Source organism: Lepidochelys kempii, chromosome 14 (genome assembly GCF_965140285.1).
Source record: "Lepidochelys kempii isolate rLepKem1 chromosome 14, rLepKem1.hap1, whole genome shotgun sequence".
NCBI classification, from domain to species: domain Eukaryota; kingdom Metazoa; phylum Chordata; order Testudines; family Cheloniidae; genus Lepidochelys; species Lepidochelys kempii.
In genome coordinates this window covers 49,995,406-50,008,112 of record NC_136393.1, presented here as the reverse complement: position 1 = coordinate 50,008,112, position 12,707 = coordinate 49,995,406, and the positions used below count along the sequence as shown (strand labels likewise).

The 12,707-nt window shown below is 66.6% G+C and overlaps 2 protein-coding genes across 2 annotated transcripts; both read left to right on the top strand.

Annotated features, from left to right (window-relative positions):
• Positions 1-23: 23 nt before the first annotated feature.
• On the top strand, positions 24-6,318 carry NEU1 (neuraminidase 1). Its single transcript, XM_073326947.2, has 6 exons — positions 24-225; positions 1,500-1,692; positions 2,177-2,439; positions 5,130-5,312; positions 5,467-5,686; positions 5,911-6,318. Exons 1-6 carry the CDS (start codon positions 121-123, stop codon positions 6,132-6,134), a joined length of 1,188 nt encoding a protein of 395 aa, XP_073183048.2. The 5' UTR covers positions 24-120; the 3' UTR covers positions 6,135-6,318.
• Positions 6,319-7,548: 1,230 nt separating this feature from the next.
• Positions 7,549-10,793, top strand: ATP6V1G2 (ATPase H+ transporting V1 subunit G2). The gene is made up of 3 exons (XM_073326939.2): positions 7,549-7,661; positions 8,957-9,057; positions 10,216-10,793. The coding sequence occupies exons 1-3, from the start codon at positions 7,580-7,582 to the stop codon at positions 10,387-10,389; spliced, it is 357 nt and encodes a 118-aa protein (XP_073183040.1). The 5' UTR covers positions 7,549-7,579; the 3' UTR covers positions 10,390-10,793.
• Positions 10,794-12,707: the final 1,914 nt, after the last annotated feature.

The window sequence follows — 12,707 nt, the reverse complement described above, 5'->3', positions numbered from 1 at the left end:
TCCAGGCGGTCCCCTCAGCCAATCACGTGCCTCGGCTTTGAGTCATGTGACTACCCCCCCCCGCTACAGTGTAACCAGCGGCGCAGGCGGCGGGTTTAAAGGGGCCGCGACCCACGGGCCATGGGGCGCCCCCGGGCCCTGCCCCTCGCGGGGCTGCTGCTGCTGGGGCTCTGCGGGGCCCGGGCGCTGCCCGCCCCCGGGGCCTGGACGGGATCCGCGGAGCAGGTACGTGTCCTCCCTCTGCCCCCCCAGGATCGGCCCCCCATCAGCCCCTGCGCTCTCCCTCGGCCCCCCATCAGCCCCTGCGCTCTCCCTCTGCCCCCCCCCCCAGGATCGGCCCCCCTCTGCCCCCATCAGCCCTTGCGCTCTCCCTCTGCCCCCCCAGGATCGGCCCCCCTCTGCCCCCATCAGCCCTTGCGCTCTCCCTCTGCCCCCCCAGGATCAGCCCCCCCCAGGATCGGCGCCCCTCTGTCCCCCCCCCCCGATCAGCCCCTGCACTTCTCCTCTCCCCCCCTGGGATCGGCCCCCCATCAGTCCCCCCCGAGATCGGGGCCCCTCTGACTCCCCGGTCAGCCCCTGCGCTCCCCCTCAGCCCCCTCCCGGGATCGACACCCGCACCTCATCCCGCCTTTTCCCTGCCCCCCCCCCCGTAGAGCCCCCGTCTGACCCCATCCCGCCCAGACTCTATGCTTGCCCCCATACAGCCCTGTTTGCCCCCCTCCCACTCCTCCCCTCTGCCACCCTACCCGGGAACGGCCCCTCTGCCCCCCAGCACCTGGGTACAGCCCCCCCACCCAGGTAGGGCCCCCCGGAACCTCATCACCCCTCAGCCCCCCAAAACTTGGGTACAGCCGCCCCCTCTGTCCTCCCCGGGATCTCGGTAGCCTCCACACAGTTACAGCCCCCCAGCGGCCCCAAACCAGGTACGGCCCCTGTGCCTCACCATCTAGGTTCTCCTCCCCCCCACACCAGTACCTGCCCCCCTCACACACACCCAGGTACTGCCACGAGGTGCCGCCCCACCTGACCCCCACAGCCGGGTACAGCCCCTCGGTACCCCCCACCCCGCCCAGGTGTCAGAGTGGAAGCCAGGTTAGTCTGTATCCGCAAAAACAACCAGGAGTCCTTGGGGCACCTTAGCGACGAACACGCTGATTTGCCCACGAAAGCTTGTGCCCAGATAAATTCCTTCAGCTCCAAGGTGCCCCAAGGACTCCTCGTCCCAGGTCCGGCCCCCCCAGCCCCGCCCAGGTCCGGCCCCCGGTGCCGTGTCCCGCCACGCGTTTATCCCGTGGTTGGGGACTGGAAACGGAGCCTTCCCCATTCCCTGTAACGGGGGCCTCAGTTCCCCTGTGGGGCATCCGGGCCAGCCCTGACTGCCAGGGAGAGCCCCAGGGCCTGGCCCCCGGCTGCCCCCCGCCCTCTGCAGCCCAGGGCAATGGGGCAGCCCTGACTGCCCGGGGAGCCTGTAACTCTTTGGCCCCTGTTGCTCTGGGCAGGTCAGTCCCCTGATCACCCTGGAGCAGCTGCTGTGGGTGAGTGGCCGGGAGATCGGGGAGGTGGATACGTACAGGGTCCCCCTGATCGCGGCGACGCCCCGCGGCTCTCTCCTGGCCTTCGCTGAAGCCCGGAAATCATCCTCGTCGGACTCGGGGGCCAAATTCATCGCCCTGCGGCGCTCCACGGACGGAGGTGTGTGCGGAGAGAGAGTGGGGCTGCGGGTTGGGAGTGAGGGGCACCAGCAGAGCAGGGGGGAGCCCAGGGGGCTGCGGGTTGGGAGTGAGGGGCACCGGCAGAGCTGGGGGCTGCGGGTCGGGAGTGAGGGGCACCGGCGGAGCAGGGGGGAGCCCAGGGGGGCTGCGGGTCGGGAGTGAGGGGCATCGGCAGAGCTGGGGGCTGCGGGTCGGGAGTGAGGGGCACCGGCGGAGCAGGGGGGAGCCCAGGGGGCTGCGGGTCGGGAGTGAGGGGCATCGGCAGAGCTGGGGGCTGCGGGTCGGGAGTGAGGGGCATCGGCGGAGCAGGGGGGAGCCCAGGGGGCTGCGGGTCGGGAGTGAGGGGCATCGGCAGAGCTGGGGGCTGCGGGTCGGGAGTGAGGGGCATCGGCGGAGCAGGGGGGAGCCCAGGGGGCTGCGGGTCGGGAGTGAGGGGCATCGGCAGAGCTGTCTCTCTCGCCCAGGCGCGACATGGTCCCCCAGCTCGTTCATCGTGGACGACGGGACGCAGGTGGATGGGCTGAACCTGGGGGCCGTGGCCGTGGACCGGGCGAACGGCTCCGTGTTCGTGTTCTACGCATTCTGCATCCACCAGCCGCAGCCCTGCATCTCCAGCACCATGCTCATTCGCAGCTGGGACGACGGCCTGTCCTGGAGCCGCCCCCGCAACCTCTCCCAGGAGATTGGCCTGGACAGGTTTGCCCCAGGGCCCGGGCTCGGCATCCAGGTGGGCACTCGGGGAGCTGCCCCAATTTCTGTCATGGTGTTCTACTCGGCTGTGCCCCCACCCCAGAGCCAGCCGCATCTTTGCGCTGGGAAAGGGTGTGACATTCCCCTCGTGTTATCCGGACCAGTGATCTGCTAGGTCACTCCAATCTTTGACTCTGGGAGCCAGCCTTACCCTGCTCTGCTGCGAGAACCCCCACTCCTGGGCTGTCCACATACAGCCTTTGGCATGTAAGCTGCTCCCGGCTACTTACAAGCGAATGACACTAGCCAATATCTCTGGTCCCAGATATGACCCTAGGAACCTCTGTCTTGGAGTGCCAGTTATGCCCGCTGGACGCTGCAAGCGTCTATAAATTCATGAATTTAACAAAGAAATTGATACGTACCAGGCTTGTTCTCCCAAGGGGAGGCTCTGACAGGCTTCAAACTGAACACATGGCTTCCAGTAGACTAAACAAACAGATTTATTAACTATAAAGATACATTTTAAGTGATTATAGGTCAAAGCACAACCAGTCAGATTTGGACAAATGGAATAAAAGCAAAACACATTCTAAGCTGAGCTGAACACTTTCAATGCCCTTCAAGACTGAGAGGCTTCTCACCGCAGGTTGGCTGGTTGCTCTTCAGCCAGGCTCTCCCCTTTGATCAGCGCTTCAGTCGTTTGGAGGGGGTGGTGTCTGTAGATGTAGGTGGAAGAGAGCGAGCATGGCAAAATGTCTCTCCCTTGTATCATGTCCTTTCTTTCCTCCTAAACAACAAGGAGTCCGGTGGCACCTTAAAGACCAACAGATGTGTTTGGGCAGAAGCTTTCGTGGGTAAAAAACCCACTTCTTCAGATGCACGGTGTGAAAATTACAGATACAGGCATAAATATACTGACACGTGAAGAGAAGGGAGTTACCTTCCCAGTGGAGAACCAGTGCTGACAGGGCCAATTTGGTCAGGGTGGGTGTGGTCCACTCCCAATAATTGATGAGGAGGGGTCAATACACAGAGAGGCGAAATAGCTTTTGCAGTGAGCCAGCCACGCCCAGGCCCTGTTCCAGCCCAGACTGATGGCGTTACGTTTACAAATGAATTGTAGCTCTGCAGTTTCTCTTTGAAGTCTGTTTCTGAAGTTTTTTTTGTTCAATTATGGCTACGTTTAAACCTATACCAGAAACCCACTGACCGCTATCTTACCTACATGCCTCCAGCTTCCATCCACGACACACCACAGGATCCCTTGTCTACAGCCAAGCCCTAAGATACACCCGCCTTTGCTCCAACCCTCAGGCAGAGACAAACACCTACCTGATCTCTATCAAGCGTTCTTACAACTACAATACCCACCTGGGGGAAGTCAGGAAACAGATTGACAGAGCGAGATGGGTACTCAGAAGTCACCTACTACAGGACAGGCCCAACAAGAAAAATCGCAGTGGCCATCACATACAGCCCCCAGCTAACACCTCTCCAGCACGTCATCAACGATCTACAACCTATCCTGGAAAACGATCCCTCACACTCCCAGACCTTGGGAGACAGGCCAGTCCTCGCTTACGGACAGCCCCCCAACCTGAAGCAAATACTCACTACACAGCACAGAAACACTAACCTAGGAACCAATCCCTGCAACAAACCCCGTTGCCTACTCTGTCCCCATATCTATTCAGGGGGCACCGTCAGAGGACCCAGTCACATCAGCCACACTATCAGGGGCTCGTTCACCTGCACATCCACCAATGTGATCTATGCCATCCTGGGCCAGCAATGCCCCTCTGCCATGTACATTGGCCAAACCGGACAGTCCCCACGTAAAAGAATACTTGGATTGGGGGAGGGATAGCTCAGTGGTTTGAGCATTGGCCTGCTAAATCCAGGGTTGTGAGTTCAATCCTTGAGGGGGCCATTTAGGGATCTGGGGTGAAAATTGGGCATTTGCTCCTGCTTTGAGCAGGGCGTTGGACTAGATGACCTCCCGAGGTCCCTTCCAACCCTGATAGTCTATGATACACATCGGCCATCAGGAATGGTAACCTAGAAAAGCCAGTAGGAGAGCACGTCAACCTCCCTGGACATTCAATAACCTGGTTAAAAGTAGCCATCCTTGAACACCGGCCTCCTCCTTGTTTTTGAGGATACAGACTAACACGGCTACCCCCCGCTACTTCTTTCCTCTTGGCTTTGCCCCAACCCCCAGAGTCGGGTGAGCAGGACCTCATCGTACTCCCAAGCTGCCCAGAGGAAGGGGGTGTCTCCCTCGAGGGTCTCACGCATTCTTCTGTTGCTGCCTAGGCCGGTGTCCTTTGCTCCCGCATTAAGCCACGAGGACACGCTTTCAGCCTCATAACTACATACAGGAAATTACAACCTGTAACCTCCCTAGAACAGAGACTGGAGCCACCATGCTCCGCGCATCGTGAGCCTTCCAGAGACACCCGGCCTGGCAAACTTTGCCTTGGGTACACCACGATCATTTTAGAGAGATGAACATGGAGGTGGAGGGTGTCCCCCCAAGGTACAGAGCGTCACAAGGGGTCCCCGGGTAACCAGCCTCCCCCACCCCACCCCACCCCAGAGCCAGCCGCATGTCAGCATAGGGGGCGGGGTCCCTGGATAACCAGCCCCTACCCCACCCCAGAGGGGCCGCATCTTGGCTGGGGGGATGGTGACTCTGCCCCCTCTCTCCTTGCACGGCCTCAGAAACGCTACGAGCCCTACACGGGGCGTCTGATCATCTGTGGCCACAGGACGCTCGACCTGGACGGGATTTACTGCCTGCTGAGTGACGACCACGGCGAGACCTGGCGCCTGGGGGGGGCCCTGCGCGGGATCCCCTACGGGCATCCCAAGTTACCCCACGACTTCAACCCCGACGAGTGCCAGGTGAGCAGGATGGGACCCAGGCGTCCGGGACAGGTGCCCCCGCAGCTCCCAGTGCCCAGACGGGGAGGGGATGGGACCCAGGCGCCCATGGCGAGTGGGTGGCAGAGTGGAAGGAACCCAGGCATCCAGGTTAACCTCCCCCTCCCCCCCACAGCCCTACGAGCTGCCGGACGGGTCGCTGGTGATCAACGCCCGGAACCAGAACTTCTACCACTGCCCCTGCCGCATCGTGGCCCGGAGCTGGGACGCCGGCGAGACCCTCCCGCCCGAGGCCGTGACCTTTGACCCCACCCTGGTGGACCCTGCCGTGGCGGCCGGAGCCGTGGTCACCGGCGGGCTGGTCTTCTTCAGCAACCCGGCCAATGCCACCCACCGTGCGTGGGGGGGGGGCAGAGATGGGGGAGGGATCGGGGGGCAGAGCTGGGGGGGTCCCTGTGGGGTGCGTGAGCTGCAGGGGGTTGGCTGTAGGGGGCAGATGGGGCATGTGGCGGGCGCATGGGGAGGGAGGGCAGGGGCCTGCATTGGGGGAGCTGCGCAGGGGGGTGGGGGGCACATGAGGGCTCCGAGCGTCTCACCCACTTTTCTTTCCCCCCCCCAGGCCTGAATCTGACCCTGCGCTGGAGTTGGGCCAAGGACACCTCCTTGTGGCAGCACCCCCTGCAGGTCTGGGCGGGGCCCAGCGGCTACTCCTCCCTGGACGTCATGGAGCCGGGGGACCCCCGCAGGGAGCCCCCCACCCTCTACCTCATCTACGAGAAGGGGCGGAACCAGTCCATTGAGAGCATCTCATTGGTCAAGATCAGCCTCTCCGGGAGCCTCTGACCCCCACCGCCCCCTCCCCCCCACTCCCTGGCCCCAGACAGCACTGAGACTCCTGGGGGTCCCTACCTCACTCCCAGCCTGGCCCCAGGAGCGCGGGAGGGGGAGGGAATCGGCCCTCAACCCTGGAATCAAAGGGGAGCTAACGACCCACGGAGCAATAAAGGAAACAAAATTTCCCCCACGAGTCTCTGGCCGGCTGAAATAATTATAAGGGGGCTGCGGGTCGGGAGTGAGGGGCACCGGCAGGGCCGGGCTGGCAGGGGGCTGCAGGTCGGGAGTGAGGGGCACCGGCAGGGCTGGGCTGGCAGGGGGCTGCGGGTCGGGAGTGAGGGGCACCGGCAGGGCCGGGCTGGCAGGGCTGTGGGTCGGGAGGGGGGTGACACGGAGTACCCAGGCGATGCTCTGGAACTGCTCCCCATGAAGCTGGGCAGGATTCTGGGGGAGTCCCCTCTCGGGGAGCAGCCTGTCTGCAGGACACACAGCTCCCCCGGCTCCACCTTCCTGGGTCTGACCTCGGAGCATTCAGCCTCCTCTGCCCCTCCGTGCGCTTCCCCCAGCGAGTCCATCCAGGCGGGGTCCTGGGGGGGCCAGAGGGTCCTGCCCCCCAACTCCGCAGTCAGACGTGACTCTCAGCCAGCCAGTAAAACAGGTTTATTAGACGACAGGGACATGGTTTAACACAGAGCTTGCAGGTGCAGAGAACGGGACCCCTCAGCTGGGTCCATTTTGGGGGGCAGTGAGCCAGACAACCCCGTCTGCCCTTCACTCCATGTCCCAGCCAGCCCCAAACTGAAACTCCCTCCAGCCCCTCCTCCTCTGGGCTTTGTCCCTTTCCCGGGCCAGGAGGTCACCGGATTCCTCTGTTCTCCAACCCTTTAGCTCTCACCTCGCAGGGGGGAAGGGCCCAGGCCATCAGTGGCCCGGAAACAGGGTGTCGGCCATTCTCTGTGTCCAGACCCCTGCACACACCGGCCCTCTAGGGCTCTGCAACGATCATACACCCTTACCCCACCGCCTAGATACTTAAGAACTGCCTAGGGGAAACTGAGGCACCCCCACAATATTCAGAGGAAACATTAAGAACAGTCCCACTTCGTCACGGGGGGGGGCACCGGCAGAGCTGGGGGGGGCAGGGGGCTGCGGGTCAGGAGTGAGGGGCACCGGCAGAGCTGGGGGTGGCAGGGGGCTGCGGGTCGGGAGTGAGGGGCACCGGCAGGGCTAGGGGGGGCCAGAGCTGGGGGTGGCAGGGGGCTGCGGGTCGGGAGTGAGGGGCACCGGCAGAGCTGGGGGGGGCAGGGGGCTGCGGGTCGGGAGTGAGGGGCACCGGCAGGGCTGGGGGGGGCCAGAGCTGGGGGTGGCAGGGGGCTGCGGGTCGGGAGGGGGGAGCACACGTGCGGGGGGGCGCTAGGACCCAGCCCCCCCCCGGTACCCAGCGCAGCCCGGCCATGGCGAGCCAGTCGCAGGGAATCCAGCAGCTGCTGCAGGCGGAGAAGCGGGCGGCCGAGAAGGTGGCAGAAGCCCGAAAACGTGAGAGCCGGGAGGGGTGGGGGGCGGGAGGGGATGGGGGGGTGGGATCTGGAGGGGGGATGGGTTCTGGAGCAGGAGGGATGGGGATGGGGGGTGGTGAGGGGGGGAAGAGGGGATGGGGGTGGGGAGATCTGGAGGGGGAGCGATGAGGGATGCTGAGGGGGGGAAAGGGGATGGGGTGGTGGGATCTGGAGGGGGAGGGATGGGGGGTGGTGAGGGGGGGGAAGAGGGGATGGGGGTGGGGAGATCTGGAGGGGGAGCGATGAGGGGGTGAGGAGAGGATGGGGGGATGGGTTCTGGAGCAGGAGGGATGGGGGTGGGGGGTGGGGAGGGGGGGAAGAGGGGATGGGGGTGGGGAGATCTGGAGGGGGAGCGATGAGGGATGCTGAGGGGGGGAAAGGGGATGGGGTGGTGGGATCTGGAGGGGGAGGGATGGGGGGTGGTGAGGGGGGGAAGAGGGGATGGGGGTGGGGAGATCTGGAGGGGGAGCGATGAGGGGGTGAGGAGAGGATGGGGGGATGGGTTCTGGAGCAGGAGGGATGGGGGTGGGGGGTGGGGAGGGGGGGAAGAGGGGATGGGGGTGGGGAGATCTGGAGGGGGAGCGATGAGGGATGCTGAGGGGGGGAAAGGGGATGGGGTGATGGGTTCTGGAGGGGGAGCGATGGGGGGGTGAGGAGAGGATGGGGGGATGGGTTCTGGAGCAGGGGGGATGGGGGATGCTGAGGGGGGAAGAGGGGGAGGGGATGGGGGCGGTGGGATCAGGACGGTGGGTGGAAGAGCATGGGGGGATGGGTTCTGGAGGGGGAGGGATGGGGGCTATGGGGTGCGGAGGGGGGAGAGGATGGGGGATATGGCCACAGGGCAGGGGGTCTGATCTGATGGGGCTGGGGGTCCAGGGGTGGAGTGGGAGGGGCTGTTGGTGGAGTCTGGCTGTAGGGGGGAGGTTGGGGGGATAAGGGGGGGCAGTTGACGGGCACAGGGGAGAAGCGATACTTGGGGGTCGGGTGACGAGGGGACAGGGTCTGGAGTGGGGTTTGGTAGCAGGGAGGGGGGAAGTCCTGGGGCAGGGGGCACAGCTGGGGGGAGCAGACGTTGGGGTGGAGACCCCACAGAATCCCCCCTGGGTTTGGGGGCATCGAGGAAGGGTCCCCCGATACCAAGGACGGGGCCTGGGAGCCTGGACAGATGAGGATGGAGAGCCCGGACTCCTGGGTTCCCTCCCTGCTCGGGGAGGGGGCTCTTGTAGCTGGGTGGGGGGTGCCAGCCCGGACTCCTGGGTTCTCTGTCGCCCCCAGGGAAGGCCCGGCGGCTGAGGCAGGCGAAAGAGGAGGCGCAGGTGGAGATCGAGGGGTACCGGCTGGAGCGGGAGCGGGATTTCCAGCAGAAGCAGCAGGCGGTGAGAGGGGGTGCGGAGAAGTGGGGTCGGGGGAGGGGTTGGCTGTTGGGGGGTAGGTTTGGGGCAGGATCAGGGCGGGGTTGGGGGGATTGGTGGCTTGGAGGGGTCGGGGGCATGGGAGGCGAGGTGGGGGGGCAGTGGTGGTGGTCAGGGGGCAGTGGGGCAGTTGGAGGGTGGGGGGATATTGCAGAGGTCTCCGCCCCGGTCTCACCCCCGTCTCCCGCAGGCGCTGGGCCCCCGGGGGCGGCGGGGGAGGTTGGGGGGCTGCGGGGGGTCGGGGGGCTGTGGGGGGTCGGGGGGCAGGGGATTGGGGGGTCTCCGCCCGGTCTCACCCCCCTCTCCTGCAGGCGCTGGGCTCCCGGGGGCGGTGGGGGAGGTTGGGGGGCTGCGGGGGGTCGGGGGCAGGGGATTGGGGGGTCTCCGCCCGGTCTCACCCCCCTCTCCTGCAGGCGCTGGGCTCCCGGGGGCGGCGGGGGAGGTCGGGGGGCTGCGGGGGGTCGGGGGCAGGGGATTGGGGGGTCTCCGCCCGGTCTCACCCCCCTCTCCTGCAGGCGCTGGGCTCCCGGGGGCGGCGGGGGAGGTTGGGGGGCTGCGGGGGGTCGGGGGGCTGTGGGGGGTCGGGGGGCAGGGGATTGGGGGGTCTCCGCCCGGTCTCACCCCCCTCTCCTGCAGGCGCTGGGCTCCCGGGGGCGGCGGGGGAGGTTGGGGGGCTGCGGGGGGTCGGGGGCAGGGGATTGGGGGGTCTCCGCCCGGTCTCACCCCCGTCTCCCGCAGGCGCTGGGCTCCCGGGGGCTGCGGGGGGTCGGGGGCAGGGGATTGGGGGGTCTCCGCCCGGTCTCACCCACCTCTCCTGCAGGCGCTGGGCTCCCGGGGGCTGCGGGGGGTCGGGGGCAGGGGATTGGGGGGTCTCCGCCCGGACTCACCCACCTCTCCTGCAGGCGCTGGGCTCCCGGGGGCTGTGGGGGGTCGGGGGGCTGCGGGGGGTCGGGGGCAGGGGATTGGGGGGTCTCCGCCCGGTCTCACCCCCGTCTCCCGCAGGCGCTGGGCTCCCGGGGGCGGCGGGGGAGGTTGGGGGGCTGCGGGGGGTCGGGGGGCTGCGGGGGGTCGGGGACAGGGGATTGGGGGGTCTCCGCCCAGTCTCACCCCCCTCTCCCGCAGGCGCTGGGCTCCCGGGGCCACGTGTGCGCGGAGGTGGAGTTGCAGACGCGCCGGCGGGTCCAGGCCATGCAGGGGGGCCAGGCCCAGGGCAAGGAGCGGGTCCTTCGCCAGCTGCTGGGCCTGGTGTGCGCCGTGCACCCCCAGCTGCACCCCAATTACCGCCTGGCCGCCTAGGGGCTGCCCCATTCCCCCCAGCTCTGCCCCCTGTCCCAAGCTCCACCCCAATTACTGCCTGGCTGCCTAGGGGCTGCCCCATGGACCCCCCAGCTCCACCCTCTGCCCCCCGGCTCTGTCCCCTGCTCCCCAGCTGCACCCCAACCGGGGGCGCAGAGCTCCCTACCCCGTGCCCCCCCCCGAGAGCTCTTGTGGGTGTGCCCTGATCCCTAATGGACTGATTGCCCCCTGAACCCTTAAACCCGTCCCCTCCAGCTGTACCCCAAATATCCCAGCTGTCCCCCCAAACTGTCCCATCCAGCTGTACCCCCAGCCCCTCCCCACCAGCTGTCCCCCTATATCCCAACCCCGCATGTCTCCTGCACTGATTGTGCCCGTGAAATGTGAATAAACGGTGACCAGTGGAGAGAGCCTCGTTATTTCAGTGTGGGGTGGGGCAGGACACCTGGGTTCTATCCCAACTCTGGGAGGGGCATGGGGTCTATTGCATTCAAGCAACTGGCTCTGGGGTGAGGCGTGGGGGGCTGGTTATATGGGGAGCCCTCACCCGGCACTGAGCTGCGGCTGGCTCTGGGGTGAGGCGCGGGGGGCTGCTTTTATGGGGAGCCCTCGCCTGGCCCTCAGCTGCGGCTGGCTCTGGGGTGGGGCGCGGGGGCTGGTTATAGGGGGAGCCCTTGCCCGGCGCTGAGCTGCAGCTGGCTCTGGGGTGGGGCGCGGGGGCTGGTTATAGGGGGAGCCCTCGCCTGGCCCTCAGCTGCGGCTGGCTCTGGGGTGGGGCGTGGGGGCTGGTTATAGGGGGAGCCCTCGCCCGGCGCTGAGCTGCGGCTGGCTCTGGGGTGGGGCGCGGGGGCTGGTTATAGGGGGAGCCCTCGCCCGGCCCTGAGCTGCGGCTGGCTCTGGGGTGGGGCGCGGGGGCTGGTTATAGGGGGAGCCCTCGCCCGGCCCTGAGCTGCGGCTGGCTCTGGGGTGGGGCGCGGGGGCTGGTTATAGGGGGAGCCCTCGCCCGGCCCTGAGCTGCGGCTGGCTCTGGGGTGGGGCGCGGGGGCTGGTTATAGGGGGAGCCCTCGCCCGGCGCTGAGCTGCGGCTGGCTCTGGGGTGGGGCGCGGGGGCTGGTTATAGGGGGAGCCCTCGCCCGGCCCTGAGCTGCAGGTGGCTCTGGGGTGGGGCGCGGGGGCTGGTTATAGGGGGAGCCCTCGCCCGGCCCTGAGCTGCAGCTGGCTCTGGGGTGGGGCGCGGGGGCTGGTTATAGGGGGAGCCCTCGCCCGGCGCTGAGCTGCGGCTGGCTCTGGGGTGGGGCGCGGGGGCTGGTTATAGGGGGAGCCCTCGCCCGGCCCTGAGCTGCAGGTGGCTCTGGGGTGGGGCGCGGGGGCTGGTTATAGGGGGAGCCCTCGCCCGGCCCTGAGCTGCAGCTGGCTCTGGGGTGGGGCGCGGGGGCTGGTTATAGGGGGAGCCCTCGCCCGGCCCTGAGCTGCGGCTGGCTCTGGGGTGGGGCGCGGGGGCTGGTTATAGGGGGAGCCCTCGCCCGGCGCTGAGCTGCAGCTGGCTCTGGGGTGGGGCGCGGGGGCTGGTTATAGGGGGAGCCCTCGCCTGGCCCTGAGCTGAGGCTGGCTCTGGGGTGGGGCGCGGGGGCTGGTTATAGGGGGAGCGCTCGCCCGGCGCTGAACTGCGGCCGGCTCAGGGTGCAGCAGAGGGGGTTCACTTTGACGATAGCGACCATCCTTTCTCCCCTCTCGTTCTCCTGCCCCCCCAACCCATCTTTCCGGGCCCTTCTCGCCAACCCCGCCCCTCGCACTGTGGTTTGACTGGCTGCACCTGGTGAGCAGGAGGCGGCTGGGCTCTGGGCACCCCAACTTCCGCTGCCTCCCATTGAGCTCAGGGTGGCACCAGGTCCAGGGGTGCAGCCAGCAGGTTGCGTCCTTCCCTGCCACAGTGTTTGCAGCCACTTTGCCCCTCTGCCTGCTCCCGGGTACCAGCCCCTCTCCAAGGGGGGCTGGGGCAGCGTGGGCAAAGCCCTGTCCAACCGTCGCTGCAGTGCAAACCCCTGACTCTGCAGTTCGAACCCCAGCCCCGGTATTTCACCAGGACCGATCGTGTTTGCACGACTGTCCATACGACCACCCCCTTCCGCTGGTCAGGCTTTGGGAGGCTCTGTACCAGGCCTCTCTCTCACCAACGCGCACAGTCCCGCAGAACTCACCGCCCCCACTGCCCCGGATCAGCTCACTGCCAGGCGTGCAACTTGGGGCCGCGTGGCAGTTTGAGCCCCCAGATTGGTGATCTCACATCATAAAAAATTCATACTTTTTCTCAACGACTT